The 18,089-nt window shown below is 39.4% G+C and overlaps 2 protein-coding genes across 3 annotated transcripts in view; both read right to left on the minus strand.

Annotated features, from left to right (window-relative positions):
• Positions 1–393: 393 nt before the first annotated feature.
• On the minus strand, positions 394–10,937 carry LOC136812568 (stabilizer of axonemal microtubules 1-like). Its single transcript, XM_067069095.1, has 2 exons — positions 10,773–10,937; positions 394–2,271 (listed from the first exon to the last, which is right to left on the minus strand). The coding sequence occupies exons 1-2, from the start codon at positions 10,826–10,828 to the stop codon at positions 864–866; spliced, it is 1,464 nt and encodes a 487-aa protein (XP_066925196.1). The 5' UTR covers positions 10,829–10,937; the 3' UTR covers positions 394–863.
• Positions 10,938–12,546: 1,609 nt separating this feature from the next.
• Positions 12,547–18,089, minus strand: part of LOC136812560 (probable ATP-dependent RNA helicase DDX10) — a 29,911-nt gene continuing 24,368 nt past the window's right edge. The window contains exons 14-23 of one of the 2 annotated variants that reach the window (XM_067069087.1): positions 17,965–18,002; positions 17,642–17,729; positions 16,989–17,077; positions 16,761–16,803; positions 16,155–16,424; positions 15,338–15,469; positions 15,022–15,100; positions 14,456–14,607; positions 13,740–13,879; positions 12,547–13,072 (exon numbers count right to left, since the gene is read on the minus strand). In XM_067069087.1, the coding sequence (XP_066925188.1) occupies positions 12,919–13,072; positions 13,740–13,879; positions 14,456–14,607; positions 15,022–15,100; positions 15,338–15,469; positions 16,155–16,424; positions 16,761–16,803; positions 16,989–17,077; positions 17,642–17,729; positions 17,965–18,002 (1,185 nt within the window). In that variant the 3' untranslated portion in view covers positions 12,547–12,918. The remainder of the gene's footprint in view (positions 13,073–13,739; positions 13,880–14,455; positions 14,608–15,021; positions 15,101–15,337; positions 15,470–16,154; positions 16,425–16,760; positions 16,804–16,988; positions 17,078–17,641; positions 17,730–17,964; positions 18,003–18,089) is intronic. The other variant, XM_067069088.1, reaches the window with a different exon arrangement.

An 18,089-nucleotide genomic window follows, 5' to 3' on the forward strand; every position in this document is an offset into this window, starting at 1 on the left:
AGTGCATATATACAGTAAAAACATCATTTAAAATTCAATATAGTTCGTATGTTTGTTGGCAAAATGCACAATGATATATCAAGTAACATGTGCTAAAAATTCCTATTTAAAAGATTCATTATAGTAGAATTTTCAGAGTAATTGAACATCTCTAAAATTATTAGAAAACCTTCTTATATAAAGCACGAGTCAAATTAAAGTGGACTAAACTAAAATATAGAATATATAATTTGTGTCAAAATATTAAAAAATATTATCCAAATTTCGGTATATTGTCAAGTGCTTCCAAGGACACTGTTAAAAAAATTTTGTATGGAAATCATGAATCGACTCATACTCCAATAACGCAATCAACAGACACTTCTTATTCGGGATTAATCAATCAGCTACCGTCGTAGTTGAAAACATTTATTCCGAAAATCGATTAAATTTAAGAACACCTTGTACTACCACCGATACAATCAATCTCTCCTTAAAAATACTCAACACCCTTTTAAAGTTTGAAAAGATTCTTATTTTGATAAAATGGATTAAAAATTCTTTATGTACAGTGTTGACAAAAAAAATTCAATAAAATAAAAAATGACTAGAGATTAATCATAATCAATTGTCATAAAAAAATTCTAAATGAAAAATTTTGTCAAATTAAAAAATTTGCTTTCGCCAGTCAAACAAGACTGTCCATTCATAATTAGCTCCCAAAAGTTCTCCATTATATCAGTATCATTAAGATCAATATCCTTTTTATTATGGTAATCCAAATGCTGGCATCTGAGTTTTAGAATCTCCATTAAAGGGGGCTCCACAAGGAATCTGGTCCCTATCAACATAACAGTCCATTTCTCCCACCAATAACACCTTTCTCACATTGATAAAACCTCTAAGGACTTAGTAAGCCTTAAATCTTGTGAAGGTGAGGTTGGTATATGCTCCACCGATTCACGAACATATGGAGGCTTAAAGAACTGATGTCCATTGTTATCCTGTTTGTACACATAACCATTACGTGAAGCCGTATTTCTACGCGTCTCCAAGTATTTGGCTGGACATGAAGGAGGCCTTTCACCCAAGAAGGTATTACCATACATGGTAGAGAAATCTTGGGGACCTTGGAAAGCCAATCCACTACCTTTAGGGATACATAGATCACGACGATCACCTTGTCGTCCTTTGAAATCGGTTTGGAAAGTGGTAGACCCATCAAACTTACCATGCGGGCTGTATGCTTCCTTTGGTTTGCAGCTTTGACGTGCATTCACTTCCCATGGTTTAAACGCATCTTTATGCGTTGTTCGATCTGCAAATTCTCCTGGCTCCATTCGGTTATAGTAAGGACGCATGCTTCGAGCTGGTGATGATGATTTACCATCATAATCATGTTGGAAGGTGGTCTTAGCATCGAATGGATCTTGGGGTGGTACCCAACCAGATTTGGGTTTCCAGCCTTTCGTCTTAGCAACTTCCCAAGGCTTATAGGTCATGTTATGAGTTGTTAGCCCATCCAATGGCATACTGGAGCGTCTTACCATCTGTTGTGGTTTACAACTTTCAGCAGGATGTCCCTTAGGCCATGGGAAGTTATGTTGGAATGTGGTTTTATGATCAAATGGGTCTGTATTGTGAAGCACATATTGGGGTGGTCTGGCTGATTTCTCAGGGCGGGCATCCTTGGGTGTGTAATCACGACGGGTGGTGGTTTCATCTGAGAATTTACCAGCACCCATCGAAAGAGTTGGGCCTTTTGGTATGATGGGTTGTCGACCAGCGTGTCCTGGATATCCAGTAAAATCTTTTTGGAAAGTGGTTTTATGGTCAAATTTTCCTGATGGTAATTTGATAGCTGATTGATGACGAATACCCTGGGTGAATGGAACTTCCCATGGTTTGTATGTTTCTTGATGAACGGTCGTTCCACTGAAAGGACGGTCTGATGTAGCTGGTTGGTAAGGTGGTCGAGCTGATTTCATTTTTTCAGCTGATTTTTCAGTATAGTCATGTTGGTAGCTTGAGGTACCATCAAAATTGCCTCCAGGCTTGACATATTTAGCCTGTTCTCGTTTCTTACGTGCTTCTAATGGATGTTTTGTATACTCTAATTCGTATAATGTTCTAGCATCGAGTGGGACATCACTCCTTTTGGTAGCAGAATCTGGTTTGATGGGTTTTTGTGGTGCATAGTTGTCAAATTTGCGATATGTTTCTTTGTATTCGGATAAAGCACATGGGCCGCTTGGTTTGTTTGTTTTTGGACGGTGGACACAGTGATGGCGACTAAAAAGAAATTAAACGTAAATTTTAAATTTCTGATTTTCGATTAAAAATTAGGCTGGGAACCCCTTGGAAATTTCAGAATATACTTTTATTCAATCCTCTGGAAATTCAAATTAAATTGCAAATTGCAATATAATTATAAACAAGCTTATCGTATAACTCAAAAAGGAATAAAAGGTAGACAATACTTCGTCATCCAATCCCTTGGAAAAACTACCTGGAAATGCAAAAGATTTCGATAGGCTCCCTGGAATAGTTCATCCACCTCATTGAGTTTAAAGCTCAAAGCGGCTAGAGAAGAAACTTTCAGATGGGAAATGGAGTCACTAATTTCCCATCTAAAACACATAAGCCGTGTGGTTTTCAAATGCCGGATTGAATATAAAATCGATTGCTGGGTTTTAAAAAATGAACTGCTAGAGTCAAACCATCACCCTAAAAATGACACAAATCCTAAGGTTTCATTTTTGGTTTAAACTCAATGGTCCAATCAATGTATGGATTTGAAATGGAAAAATAGGCTAGTTTCCAAATCTCAACTTCCAAAGCGTGATTCATTCCAAGGTCAACTGGTAGTTTAATAAGTCAAAACTATGGTGGCTACCATTACTTGCCATATAGTCAGTTTTACAAGAACACTGTATCCCCTTGAAATATATGAATGAAATAGAATTTTTAAAATACCTCCAGTTCAAAATATTATATTCTCGCCCGTAATGCTGATTTACAAAAGGAGCCATTAAATAAAAACAATCGAAATTCACCAAAAGCTTTTTAAGAACACATCATTCTAAATAAACTTTTCGAAATTATTGAAATTAAACGTTAGTCTGAAGAAGAAAGTAAATCTCTATGAAACTATGGAACCACCATGACTACTTAAAATCTACATGGAAATTGAAGGAGGTAAGAACATTGAAATGAACTGTGAATAAAAATCTAAATTATTCATAAATTGTTTTGGAATATTTGATAAACTTATTTTTTGAATAATAAATAATTGAGTAGTTGTTTACAGCTATAGACTTTGTGGGTCATTGATATAATTTGAATCGTTTCATACTCACTGTACAGATTATTGCAAACTTTTTACTTTTAAAATATTTTGACTAATAGTAATAGCTACAAGGGGTTGTGGTATAGGAAATTTCACCTTTTGTAGGTAGATATGTTAACATATAAAGGAACTTTCTTACTTTAATTAGCTAGCGCAGGGAGTAATAGTACAGAGTTTTTTTATAAGAACTACATAAATGGAAGTCAGCCTCGTGATTGGACTTAAAAAGATCTAAATTTTATTATTTAAAAATTCTAAAAAAAAGAGCAATGAACTTTTATAAATCAATTATACAACAAAAGTCAAGATTCATTCCCAAGTCTGGGCATGGGGTTCTGGCCTTTCCTTCCTTCTTTTCTCTTTATCCTGTCAAGGGCACAACAAAAAAGGTTAAAACACTTTTAATTCAATTTTCCGATTTTACAAGGAAACACATGTTTGACACGTTTTCTCAGGAAATTCATTAGAATGTATAAACCAATTCAGCACTATCCTCAAGCAAACCTTAAGCAGCTTAATTGACATAAAATTTCACCCACAAAACAAAAACAAACAAAAAACTATGCACATGTACTTAAACAGTAAATACTTGAAGACTTTGAAGTATTAAGGTGTTACTAAATCATCCTGTACATACTCTTTCCACCATTTTGTAGGTAAATGGCTGATTGTGGGTAAAAATAATGTCACACAGAATCAGACTATAGTTTGTTTATGAGAATGTGATGATCTATTGAATAACAATTACTTCAGCATAAACCTTTTTAATGATCTAACATCATCTAATTTGCAGGGTTCGTGGAAAACTTAATAAGAGTTCGATAGCAAACGAATGGAATAGTAAATCAATATAGACGAATGAATTACAAAGCTGATAAACGTGTCTTCCCTGTATGATATATGAACTAAAAGAGACCCTGGTCATATGGACCAGGATATAAATGATAAACTCTACATGCCCCCTTTTGGGGATCATAATGTCGTTATTAACAAATGACTCAATCGTGTGATTGTCCTGACATTTTTGGAGACAAGGCTCTCGGTGGTCTTCTCTCTCTGGTACTTCTTCTGAGTGTCGGGACTTCTTGCTGTGCCCCTCGTTGACCCCCTTCGTCGGCGGTCTTTTGTGGTGGTTGGGAGGGTTGACAGCTTGGCTCATCACGGCGTAGTAGGGGTGTTGGAGTTTGTTGTATTTGGGGTGGATCAATGGTGACCTCGGGTCGTCGGCACGATTCCAGTATCGGTCGAAGGAAACGTCGGTTTCTGAGGGTAGCTCTGCGACTGCCATCCACCATGACTCGATACTGCCGGTTTGGAAGTGTCTCTGTGATGTAACCCGTATTGTGGCATTTTGTTGGTTGGCTTCCTTTCTGGTTTTGGATCTGGACCGTGTCCCCGACGTTCAACGGGTCGAGGGGCTTTCGGGAATGATCGAGAGTGATGTGTTGTTTTCTCGCCATGGCTTGCTCGCGATAGTCGGCAATCTGGTTCCAACCGTCTTGAAGGCGAATTTCTTGAATCGGTAAGTGGTCTCGAACGGGTCTTCCAAAGAGGGCTACCGCTGGTGAGGTTCCAGTTTGTTGACATGGGGTGTTTCTGTGCGTGAGTAAGGCTTTAACTGCTTTTTCGTTGTCAAGCCTGCCTGTTTTTGGGTCGACGTTTCCTAGAAGAATTCTCTTGGCTGTTTTGACTCCTACCTCAGCCCTACCATTGCTTTGGGGGTAGTATGCAGAGGAGAGCCGGCGGTGAATGTTCCAGGTAGTCAGGAAGTTACGGTATTCAAACGAGTCGAACGGTGGTCCCCCGTCCTGATGCGAGTTCTCGTGGGACCCCGAATATGGAGAAATACATAAGCAATACTTTCTTTATGTATTCGAATGTGGAATAATTAATGGTTGCTACTTCTATCCATCCAGAATACGCATCTACGTAGATAATGTAGCCGAATCCGGAAAGTTTGAAGAGATCTATCGCAACTTGTTGAAAAGGGTATTCAGGTGGGTCGGTCGAGATTGTCGGTTCTTTGTGTTGGGACGGGGCTTGCTCGTTGCACTGACGGCATCGATCTCGTAAGACACGGACGGCAGCATCAAGTCCTGGCCAAAAGAACCTTTCCCGGGCGTTGGCGAGCATACTGCTGACTCCTTGATGTGCCGCGTGGAGGCCTTCTAACACGGTTTGACGTAAGGATGCGGGGATCAACATCTTCTTTCCTTTGAAGGGAACGCCTTGGATGAGGTATAGCTCGTCTTTCATGCTCCAATAACTTCGGATATCCATGGGCAGTTGGTCCTTTGACTTTGGGAATCCGTTGGTGATAGATTCGGCGAGTAGCGAGCATTCTTCGTCAAAGATTGCGTGGTTCTTGACGGTTTCCCATGAGACATTTTTGACACCGTTTCCTTGGGTATTGGCAAACATCACTGCTGCTATTTCGCTAGATTCGTCGTCGTCTGGTTTGACCGGGTTTCGGGAGGTGATGTCTGATACCTTCATTACTTTCGATTTTCCGGGGAAGTGGATAATGTTGAAGCTGTACATAAGAGTTTTCTCTTTAAAATTTCGTACTCGGGGGTTCTCTATCGTTGACAGTTCTCGGTCATTGAATATGTTGATGAGTGGTTTGTGGTCTACCACCACGGTTAAATCGGGTGCACCCATTACAAACATACGACAGCGCTTTAGGCCAAAGGCGATGGCCAATGCTTCCCCTTCAATCGGTGCGTAACGACTTTCGCTATCTGTGGTGAAACGAGAGCCTGCAAAAATTAATTTCCAGTGTTCTTTACCGCAGTCTGGTTTCGATGGTTGCGGGCAGTTGCAATGTTTTTGGATCAGGTGGAATCCGATACCTGTCTTTGACCAATCTGTTATTAGACATGTTGGTCGTTCTCTAACGAAGGTCTCGACTCCGTCTTGGACAAGCTTAATGATCTCTGCTTTTGATTGGATAAAAATCTGTTCGATTTGCTCGTCCCAGTAGAATGTCTTTGACGAAAGCAATTTACGGAAGGGTTCCATCACTCTGGCTTGTGCAAATGAGTAAGCTAATTGGTTGACTAAACCGAACCACGATCTAACATCTGTAATCGACTTTGGTGTTGGAAAGTTTTGAATTGCTTCGATGATTTTCCGCAGAGGTTTATAACCGTCCTTTGTGATTTCGAACCCTGCGAACTCGGCTGTTTCTTGAGCGAATTGGAACTTGTTTGTGTTAAATACATCCGTTGTCGTTGCAGAGTTTTAAGTAATCGAAAGTGTGCCAGAACGATTGCTCGATGGAGTCATCCCATAACAAAGTGTCATCAATGCAACGGACTGTTTGCTGTACGTCGATTGTGATGTCGTCGAACCTTCTGGTGTATGCGTCTCCTGACACGTGGAAACCCATGGGCGCTCTTCGATATCGATATCTGCCCCATTCAGTGATAAATGTAATCGCGTTTTCGGCATTTTCGTCTAGGGCGAGGCTGTGGTAGCCGTTCCACGCGTCGACGACTGTTTTGCGTGTGGACGGAGGGATGGTTGAGACTAGATCGAATGGGGTTGGTGTGTGGTGGGTTTCGCGGAGGGTTGCTTTGTTCAACTGCTGTAGGTCAACTGTGCGTCTCGGGTCACCGTTTTTCTTGGCCGTGACGACCATACGGGCGCACCATTCGGTAGGTGTTCCTTGTGGTACTTTCTCAATAATGCCCAAACGAACGTCTCTGTCTAAGTCTTGTTTGACACGCTCTTTCCAATGGTGGGGTACGGGAATTGGGGTGTGGACCGCATACGGCTTACAATCGTCCTTGAATTCGACTTTCATTGGTTCCCCAGTCATTTGCGGTAGGGGTTGGTGGGCGCATTGGTTGAATGCGGATGACTCAAAAGTTTTAAGTAACCAGTCTTTCAGTTTCGGAACATTACTCTCAATAGGTTCAAACGGTATTTCTGTTGGTCTTGGTGGCGTTGGGGTACGAGGAATACATGGGCACGACTGACCTTGTGCACATGCGGATGACTGTGTGTTTGGAAAACTCTCCTCTACAATACCTAAGTCCTTCATTGCTGTCTGTGATAGGTAGAGTCCCTTGCAATTTTTGGAGATGTACACCATTTGGTTGCTCTGTTGGTCATTGAGTTCGATTTTCAGAAAGAGAGCCCCCATGATCTCGAGTGGGGACCCTGTGATACCAATTGTCTTGTGTCTTGTCGATATCAAGTAGTTTTTGGGACAGTTCAATAATGATAAGATTTCTGGTCCTGCCGTGCAGGTTTGGCAGCCAGAATCTGCTACCGCTTGCGTTGCACCCTGTTTTAGTGATGAGGGTGTTGTCTTTCCAAAACGTTCATGTGTTTGTCTTATAATGTCTACTTTAATATAAACATTTGGTGGCGGTTCGGGTCGTTGAGGACTAAAAGATTGATCTTTCCACTCCATGTGAGATTGGGTTTGTGTTATCTTCCCCCCATTGTATAAGGGGCCAAACGAAAATCCCCTTGGAGGTTGGCTGATGCGATGGATGGGGGTTCTTCCATTTCCTCTTCGGTGACTGCATTGGAGCGAGAAGTGGTGTTTGATCTCTTCTGGCAGACCGCATGGAAGTGTCCTTTAATCCCACAATTGTTGCATGTTTTATTGAAGGCAGGGCAGTCCTTTCTTGCCATAGTTTTACCCTCGTGTTGTGTTCTGCCACACCCTTTACAGTTCTGGGTGCTTTTACTTGAGGGGCTGAATCCTTTTGAACGGCGGTAGGCGGATCTGTTTGCGGCACTGATGCTAGGCTGAGAGTCAGTGGCCCTCATGAGGTCGGTGGACTCTTCGGTGGCTTCAAGGCATTGGAGACGTTCGACTTTCTGTTCAAGTGTTGGTAGCAGCGGAGACTCTGATAGAATACGGGATTGGTGTTGTTGGTTCTTTAACCCTGAGATGAGTTGTTGTGTTATCATGTCATTGGAATAGTTTATTTCAATCTCAGGTTCGTGTGTCGTGCAGGTAACTTTGAACTGGCAAAGAACGGCTTGGGATTTAAGGCGGGCAACGTACTGGGTAACTGTCTCGCCGTCCATCTGGGTTAAACGGAAGAAGTTAATTCGGTGGACCTCTTTGTGGGTACCTTTGACTGCTACACGTTTGATGTGTTCGAGTAGGTTTGCTTCGGATGATGTGTCGAGGGTATCAGACCCAATGTATTCGAATAAAAGTTTATTAACCTCCTGGGAGCATGATGCACGAAGCTCCATACGTAAAATGTTCTGATCAGTGATACCTGTCATTGCCTTGCCTTGTAACGGTTCCAACTGTCTTTAAACAATTCCCATTCTCGTTCGTCAGTATTTATGTTGATAATTGGGCGATCCGGGGCTTTGGTTTTTGGCCTGACATTGGCTGGTCCGTTGTTTGGTTGTTGGTTGGCACGTAGTACTGCATTTTCTGTTTGTAAGGTTTGGAGTTGCTCCATTTGTCGCCTCATCATTTCGATCATTTGTTGAAATTGATCATTCGTCGCCATGTTTGTTGTTGTTTGAGTTTCGAAATCGAAAGTTGTTTTGGCGGATTGTTTCTAGCGTTGGCGTGTGTGTTCGTGGGCGGGCGGTGTCTTCGTTAGGTTGACGGGCGGCGCTCGCTGGATTATGGTTTACGGGTTATGGTGAGTGTGACCACGTCTACCAAAACAAGATGGCGAACAAGGCGAGTGGCGTACCTTGTGGAATCGTGTAGGATGGTTGACAATCGGTGAGTGTTCGCTATATTTTGAGTTTTCCTTCAGAAGTACCCCACTTCTGACACCATGCAGGGTTCGTGGAAAACTTAATAAGAGTTCGATAGCAAACGAATGGAATAGTAAATCAATATAGACGAATGAATTACAAAGCTGATAAACGTGTCTTCCCTGTATGATATATGAACTAAAAGAGACCCTGGTCATATGGACCAGGATATAAATGATAAACTCTACATAATTGATTTCTCTTTCACGACAGGCAGATGTTACCATATAAATAATTTGGTCTAATTTCACACCTTTAAACAAAATGGACCCTTTGTCAGTTTGTGGGACTCCTTTTTTGAAAAAAGTGACCCTTGTGAATGGTCCGACTGAAATTTTGTGTTTTTGCCACCTAACCTGGGATTCATAAAGGTGTAAAAGGTACCCTGACCAGCTGCACATCCCCGTATATATACCCCTTCATTTTTCCCAAGAACCGTGAAGTCCGGTAACTTGAGAGAAACTTGCATAGCCATCAAATGATTGACACCAAATCAAAGCAGCAAAGTTTCAAAACAAAAGAACTACGCAGCTACACTCGCAGCCCTACTCTAACATTTTTGTTTTGATTTAACTTTTTTAATTTGAGGGCTATGCATACCTTAAAGGAAGACATTTTGGCGGGAATTTAATTTGGACGACCCTCGACATGGCCCGAGAATTCTCGGGCCAAAACTTTTATTGGAATTCGCGTAAAGCCCGAGTATCGCCCGAGCTGGCCCGAGAATTCTCGGGCCGTGTTCGGGCCACACGCGGGCCACACTCGAGCCAATTTTTGAAAACATGATTTAAACAGGCGTGTAATTTCAGAACTGAATTTTTTAAACATTTTCTTTGACTTTGAGAAAAACTTGGTTTCTCTTAAAATTATATTGAAGTATATGAATGTTGTAAATTCATATAAATATTAAAAACGTCTTATTTGGTATGAAAACATAGTTATAAAATATACTTAGGATCTGTTAGGATGGAAATATTTGCTAGTAAACTGGTCCTGGTTTTAAACTAAGCGTGTCCACGGGAAGCTCATAAAGTTTTTTTGAGCGATATAAACATAACAGACAAATCTTATTTTGTACTATTTTGTTTGACTGGACATGCTGAATCAATTTAACATTTAACATGGCCCGAACATGGCCCGAATGAATGACTCGGGTCATGTTCGGGCCAAAAGAATTGATAGGGTCTCTCGGCCCGAACATGGCCCGAAGAGGCCCGAGAATTCTCGGGCCATGTCGAGGGTCGTTAATTTGGCGGATGTCCGAAAAAGTTTTTCAGAAGGAATTCAATAATTTGGCGGATGGACGAAAAAAAGAAATATCGGCGGGAACTTAATTTGGGGGATTCTGCCAAATTTTCTTTCCGCCAAAATTTCTTCCTTTTAAAAAGGTATTAGCCTCCACTGATGCAAGTTTACCCGATCTCACGGTACCCCCATCCCCCATCTTGGGAATGTCCACAAAATTGTATATGTCTTAAAATGTATTTTGTGTATATAATGTACATTCAATTCTCCTGCTCTTAACCTTAATTTAGAAGTGTCATTTTGAAATTAAAGAACAGAAATTCAAATGAGCAGTTGATGATTGAATACACTACAACCTTGAGATTGGAAAATCTTTTTGGCTTTTTTATAGCCAGCACAGCTATGAAATTTATTGTATTCACCTCTTCAAAATTAAGAAACTTACCCACAAGTACAAATTTCACAAACACATAACAGTTTCTTGTTCTTTCCAGTCCCCATTTTATTGATGTTGAAGTGTAAGGAGAATTAAACCAGTCGAGAAAGGGTTGAAGAATTTGGCAAATGCATGTTTACGAGTCCGCCATCTTGAAAATTTGATTTCAATATCGTTTACGCTGTTGCTATGAATGACTATTCATGTCGTCATAGTAGCGATATAAATAAATTTATGAATGGTGCGCGAAAAAGGCAAAAATCTCAATAATGAGAATCGGATTTACTTATTTGATTTTTCAGACTAGTCTATTTTTGTGATATAACATGTTTTGATTAATTTTTTATTAGAAAATGAGCTGAAGAATTACATGTCCAAATAATACAAATTTATGGAAGAATATATAGTCATAAAGAAAAGACGCAAAAGACGAGCCGTAGCCGCCGTGCGCCATCGATGATTTACCTTACATTCCACACGATGATGGATTGGCGTCCCCTAAAGCTCTAAAGAGTGGGCTGATTTCCCAACGGAGAGGAATGTTAGTCGGCTTTTAATGGAGCGTTTTAATGTGCACTTAACTCCAGTGTCGAGGCGAGTCGGGCTCAACGGCCCTTTTGCAATTGACGATAAAAACGCGGACTGGGCATGGGGTTCTCCGGCCTCCCCTTGCCTACAAAACCAAAACCCCTACAAAAGTCCTTCCGTGTCCGAAGAAAATTTTTACATCGAGTGCTAAAAAATCGATTATAAGCGACGTTACGTTAAAGAAACGTGCAGCTTACGGCGCAGCTGCTGTGCGTTGTCACACGTACAACAATCACAAAATGTTTATCCATTATTCGTTAATGATGGGTAAATGTGTTACTCTTTTAAAGGATTAAGAATTTTCATGATTCTGACACGATTGTATTAGGTTCATCACGAAACAAAAAAGTGGTACAAGTTACTCTTGGTACGAGATTGGGTGACACTTCGTCGGTCCTCTAGGACTTTTCTATAAATGAAAATCAAATTCTTTAAATAATGAGGTTTTCTACACTTGTAAAAGAAATCTTCTGGTTTTGTTCATAAGCGTGAAGAATTAGGGAAGAGCTTTGTTGGGTGTGATGAGAAAAAGTGTGAGGGGGTGGTGCTTGGGTTATCCCTTCTCATGGAAGAACATTCAATGGACATCGTCAGTTTTCTTACTTTTACGATATCGAGGTTACGAGGTTAAGCTTAACAACAGCAGTAGCTAGGGGGCGTCAAATTTTGGAAATTCGAGACTTTCTCCTTCCTTCCTCTGATTTAGCATTCCTATGTTACCAAGCCGTGATGTTACTAATGAAAATCTACAATCAAAAAGTTTTATGTAAAAGTAATTTGAAAACAAATCGATCAAAATGATGAATTAGACTTACCGTCTAGACTATCAGAGCTGACGCATAGAAGCCCGGGAGTTTGTGATGCCTTGAATCTTCGTAATGTGAGGTTAAGTTACCTTTTTGGTACAAAAAACGTTTCTAAGTGAGCTCAAGTGAATTATGTTTATGGCGTCGAAATGCATTTTTTTGGGCTAATTACGGTCTAAAAATGATTTTTTTTCAGACAGAAACTGCATTGATCCAAGTCAATATGAGCTTCTTTCCAGCTAATGGACATTATTTTGAAAATGAGTGTAACCAAGGTCTTCTTTAGAATTGATTTATTTTTATTTTGGACAGGCCGTAGAAAGGAAGCCTTACGGAAAGGGAAAGGCTTTCAAATAGGGTAAATAAACACTCAATCAAAACAAACAATGTAATAGAAAATTTTCTTTTGGTCAATAATAACGTCATTATGGTATATATCGCCTTGTTGAAAACTGACTTTTAAAAACGTTCATTGAGAAAATGCTTGCTAAATAAAAGCATCACCATTTCCTCAAATACTAAAAAAAATCATTAACTGTCTCAGCAACGTGTTATGAATGAATGTGTTAGCTCTCTGTGTCTCTATATATTGTTCCTGTTGAAATATAAGAGTTTGGCAGAGGTCACAGCTTATGCGGGGACACGTCACTTCAGAACAGCTTTTCTTGTTAAAAAAAAACAAAGTTGTGTCCTTAAATATGAATCCATCTGACATCTACACAAAACTACTGTTCATAGATTGAACGAATCATTTCTGTTTATCATACGACGCCTAACAAACGGAGCGCCAATTCCTCGTCTTCAGCAATCGTGCTTTCACGCTGAGCTTCAGAAGACTCGACATCATCCAATTTCTTTGATTTCTTTTTCTTCAAGAATTTCCTTCGCTTCTTTTTTGGAGCTTCTTCTTCGTCACTAAATGAATGGAAAATGAACGAGAATAAGATGTAAGATGTAAGAGGTAATCGGGCATCAGTGACCGTCTAGAAGATTGGGTTTCTTATTATATGTAGCAACATTGTAGAGGTATTTGTAATTCAGACGATATGAAATAGCAACAGTAGACCCCCAGCATTTCAATGTTCCCGGTTACTTGAAACCCCAGGGAGAATCGCGATTTACTAAAGTAGCCAGGAGTTCGAATAACTGAAAACCTCTTTTCCATCCAGTCTTAAACTTTGAGGTCTTAATAAGATATTTTGCGTTTAGCTCTCGCAAAAACTGCCAGAGCAATTTAAACAAGAATGCTAATGCTTTTTCGAGAAGAGACTTGTAATCTATCACAATCACAGAAAATTGTGTTTTCTATCCACTATTAGTAGGGGGGCAAATCCTAAGAACCCGTGACATCTTTAATGCAACGCACCAAACCTGGTCCATTTCAAAGAATGAAGGTTTGGCTACGTCGCATGTCACGGGTTCTAAGGGTTAGCCCCCTTCTCTTTTGTATCTCCCAATATAAAAACTTTGAATAAATGAGGTGCTAAAATTTAACTGGAGCTCGAATGACCGAGGGTGTTATTGCCTTATTGAGTGAACAGATCCAAGGGAAGCCATCTCAATCAAACAAAATATGACTTACCTTTCATCCGATTCATTGACAACTTGTCTTGTAGATTGTGAAAACCCATCAACATCATCCTCATTTTCGCTTAACGAAACATCAAGGTCGATATCACCTCCACCGAGAGTTACCTCACCACCAAGTGTCACCTCAGCCCTCTGTAAACGAAAAAAAAAAAACATTCCAAAAACCATTCGTTCATTTAAAAGGGCATAGACGTATAATCACACTCCGCTGTGGCCATTCTAAGATTTTGTCAACCACGATTAGTATATGCGTAATTGAACCACCTTTATGGCTAATATCAATTGTGGCACAGGTCACGGCGCTCCTAAGTCCCTACTGGCGGAATCCAATCAAGCGTGACGTAACGTACCCCGTCGACAAGACGAGAATGATGTGTTTTCTAAGGAGGATTAGAAATCAAGCACATTGAATAATAAACTTCAGTGATTTTAGTCTAGAAAACTAGTTAAGTAGTGCAGGGGAAGACAAAAAGTGTCTTTAAATTTCTCTCTATTTTTGGGGAAATGAAATTTGAGGTGTTACAGTTAAATAAGTAAATAAGTCAAGGCAAAAATGTTAAAATCCAAGGACTGGGTTTAAGGAAACAATTCCCTTGTCTTCTGTTGTCTTAGCTATATTTGGCCTGCGATAGCCCCTGTTATTGTCCAGCTTCCCTAGTCAAACCCAGGGCTAGATTTTTTTAACATATTCTCCTGTTTTATACAAACCGATGTTTTGGCCACTCTTTCTTGTTTCTCTTTCCGTTTGATTTCTTTATGTTTCTCTCGGATTCGCTTGCGCTCGCGTTGCCGATCGATCTTATCCTCCTTTTTCATTCGCTCCTTAGCAGCTTTCAAATCGATTCCTCCGAAGCCTTCACCTGTTGGATAAGAATCATATTATTTCATAATCATAACCTCCTCTATGATTAAAATATCTGCTTACCTCAAACAAGTTTCTGTTCCCTTAAGTTAATAATGCTCTATAAACTTTACTCCATAACTACCTTAAGGGAAGAAATTTTGGCGGGAAGAAAATTTGGCAGATTCACTGCCAAATTAAAATCCTGCCAAATTTAATTTTTTTTTTCTTTTTATGTCCGATTTTTCCCAATTTCCCCCCGATGTTAATGTTTTCACCCTGATTTTGGATTTAAAAATCCATCATCCGCCAAATTAAATTCTCGCCAAAATTAGCTTTTTCCCTGATCCCTGAGGTAGAACAAATTTACACTCCACTTGGTGTTCGAGCTTTGGAAACTCAACTGTATTAAAAATACAATGGTATTATTCACCTTCAGTACTTTCATGGCCATCGGAAAGGTTGCTACCGTCTTCTTCTTGTTGACTCTTGTTCTCATCTGTCGAATCAACCTGAAAAAAAAAAATCGTCAAGTAAAATTTTTCCCATTAGAAATAATAGACTGGCTAATGAAAAGGCTAGCTAGACTCACTGGTCTATTGATAGCCTTGCAAATACATCCTAGCGCCATTGAACGAAAATCAGAAATTAGAAAAAAAATCGTCGAGAATCACAATCGAATCTTGAGCTGTAAAAACAGTTTTCAGCTTTCACCTTATTAAAACAAGAGAAACCTTGATAATTCATACCTTGGCTTCACCATCCTCGTTGAAAATGACTTTGGTGTTGACTTTGATCTTCTTGCGCAACAACTTCTTTGCCAATGTTGCTTTACTTGATAACTTCGGTTTTTCTTTCTTCGAAAGTTTAATATCATCAGCCTGAAACAATGAGAATGGGATATTTTGTCAATGAATGTCAAACCCCATTAAATTAGTAGACATAAACCCAATAGGCTAGGCTGCTGGCATCTACTAGCACTAACGGATTCGTGCTCCCTATAGACTACTGGGGTTACTACCTTGGGTGTTGTAGAGGTCTGCGCTTCAGACTATCAATATGCCTTTTCATTAATTACGTCACGACCAACTTTTCCCGATGGAATTTCTTAGAAGTGCACATCAAAAATGATTGGAGATATTAAAGGAGATAAACACCTTTGTAATCGTTTCAAGAGAAGGCAGAGGTGGTACATGGCGAAATTTATGAAAAAGGTACCAATACACTGTTTCGTTTACCGCTGATCTTTCTGTACGGGCCTACTATGTAATGATAAAATCCTAATCTCGAGTATGCGTCCGAAGAAACTGAAAGATCCTAAAAGAACAATTCACTAAAAATCCAAAAACTTTACCGTATTGGTTTTCACAGCCTGTAAAATGTAATGATAAAAAATCATCAAACGGCATCAAAGTCAATTTTGTCGATAGATTATAAAATTTTTCAATCAAGGCAAACTAGGCATAGTCTCGTTCGAACGAAATGACTATCCCGATCCTAAACCTGTGATCTGTTCTGAAAATGGCGTGCATTTAACAAGGTGAATAGAACTTTGAGAGTTATTACCTCACTGTCAATTTTGATACTTTCGTGATGTTGTTTCCCTTTTTTCTTTACCAAAATATCATCACCATCCTCGTCATCATCGCTACCAACTAATTTCATCTTTCTACCGACAGCAGGTGACCCACTTTCACTTTCGATATCGCTGTCGTCAACCTCACTATCAGAGTTTTTGCAACGCTCGGCTAACACTTCTATACCGAGTTTGGAGTAAGAGTCGTTCGATTTTGTCGACGCTGTCGAATCACTTCGTCCCATCTTTTTATCCAGTTTCTGAAATCAAACAATTACTTTGCAGTTAATATTCATGTATTAAATTGTGCCAATCCCTTGATGGATTTAGAAAAATCTAAACACGCAAAGAATATATAATCTAACTTTCCGATTTGGTAGGCTGGCCTTCATTATGTTACTAAAAGTTCAAGTAATATTCATGATATTCATGACGTAATGTTTGTACGGAAAAACGCCAGTTTTTTGCCAGTAGTGGAAAATTTAAGCTCGAAAAAATTTTTTTGAAAATTTTTCACTATTAGCAAAAACCAGAGTGTTTCTGTAGAAAATATTACGTCATGAACATCTTAAGATCCAAGTGGAAAAAAAGCATACTTTCATAAATCGAATTTTAGGTGGTGCCAACAAACCGCATGACCTAAAAGAAAGATTATGAAAATCAGATAAATATGCGAACAAAGTTGAATTTCAAGGATTCAGAAAATGAAATAGAAGCACTAATTCTATTCCGATAAATTTGACGAAAACAGGGAAATTTCCGCAGGGAAATTAAAAAATATACTCAATCTATGCAGGACTTGATTTTTCCCCTCAAAAACATACCTTGCAAACTCTTCGAGGTTGAGTTTCTTGACGTCGAAGATGCTTTTATCACGTTGCAAATGTACTGAACGTGCGTATGATACTATGCTCTGTGGAAGTAAAAAGAATTCTAAATATCAATCAACCAACCAGTCAACTCGGAACGAAAAGTAAGCCCAATGTTATCGGTAATTTTATCGTCTTTAATTACTGAAAATGCACCTAGTTTATGTGTTGAAAAATACTATAAATACATTGAAGTTTAAGGTTCACTTTCGAGCTTATACTACAGAAGAGTTAATACAAAAGAGGTAACTTCTCCCCACAAAAATGATGTGCATGTGCAAGAGGTTGAAATAAGAATACCAAACTTCGTTTCCAAAAGAAATAATTATCGGTGGTTTTAACCGCAGATGTATGTAAAGTCCGAAGGGGCTAGATGTCGTGCTTTAAGCTCTTCCAAACTGCTGCTATTGTTTTCGAAAACTCGCGAAGCTTCTTATTGGTCACTGAAATTCTATTGTAATGTCACGTGACCTAGGTAGGATTTCCTACCTAACCTCAGCACAATTTTCAGCCAAAGCACGACATCTAGCCCTTCGGGCTTTATAAATCTACGGTTTTAACGCTTTTAAGGTAGCGAAAATATTTGAATAAAAAGAAAAAAAGCCAACCCTTTGCGCCCAGTGTTTGATTTCTTGATCCTGAGCACAAAATCCTTGTAATTTGCCTTCTACTGATCGGATACGTTTCGGATTGGCCCTGGTGAAAGAAAAAGATAAAAAAAAATCATTTTAAAACTACGCTCCCAATGAATTAAGTGTGATCATTTGTGGTAGATTTCTTTCAGCTCTAACCGAAATAACTTTGAGAGATACGAAAAATTAAAGCTCGAAAGTCGCGAAAAAAACGTGATTCGTCTAATTGGGAATTGTCTAAAATGGTTTTCTAGCAGTTGAAGTCGGGTAAGCCAGTCTATTAGTGATGAAACACTTACTTAATTTCATGTATAGGAACTTTACGTTCTTTGAGTTGCTGAAATGGAAATAAGTGGCACGTCAGTTATCATTTTTGACATAGTCAATGTTTTGCAAAGCATAGAAAGTATGGAAGATTAGCTGC

This window comes from Clytia hemisphaerica, unplaced genomic scaffold, assembly GCF_902728285.1.
Source record: "Clytia hemisphaerica strain Z4C2 unplaced genomic scaffold, Clytia hemisphaerica genome assembly, whole genome shotgun sequence".
Lineage (NCBI taxonomy): Eukaryota > Metazoa > Cnidaria > Hydrozoa > Leptothecata > Clytiidae > Clytia > Clytia hemisphaerica.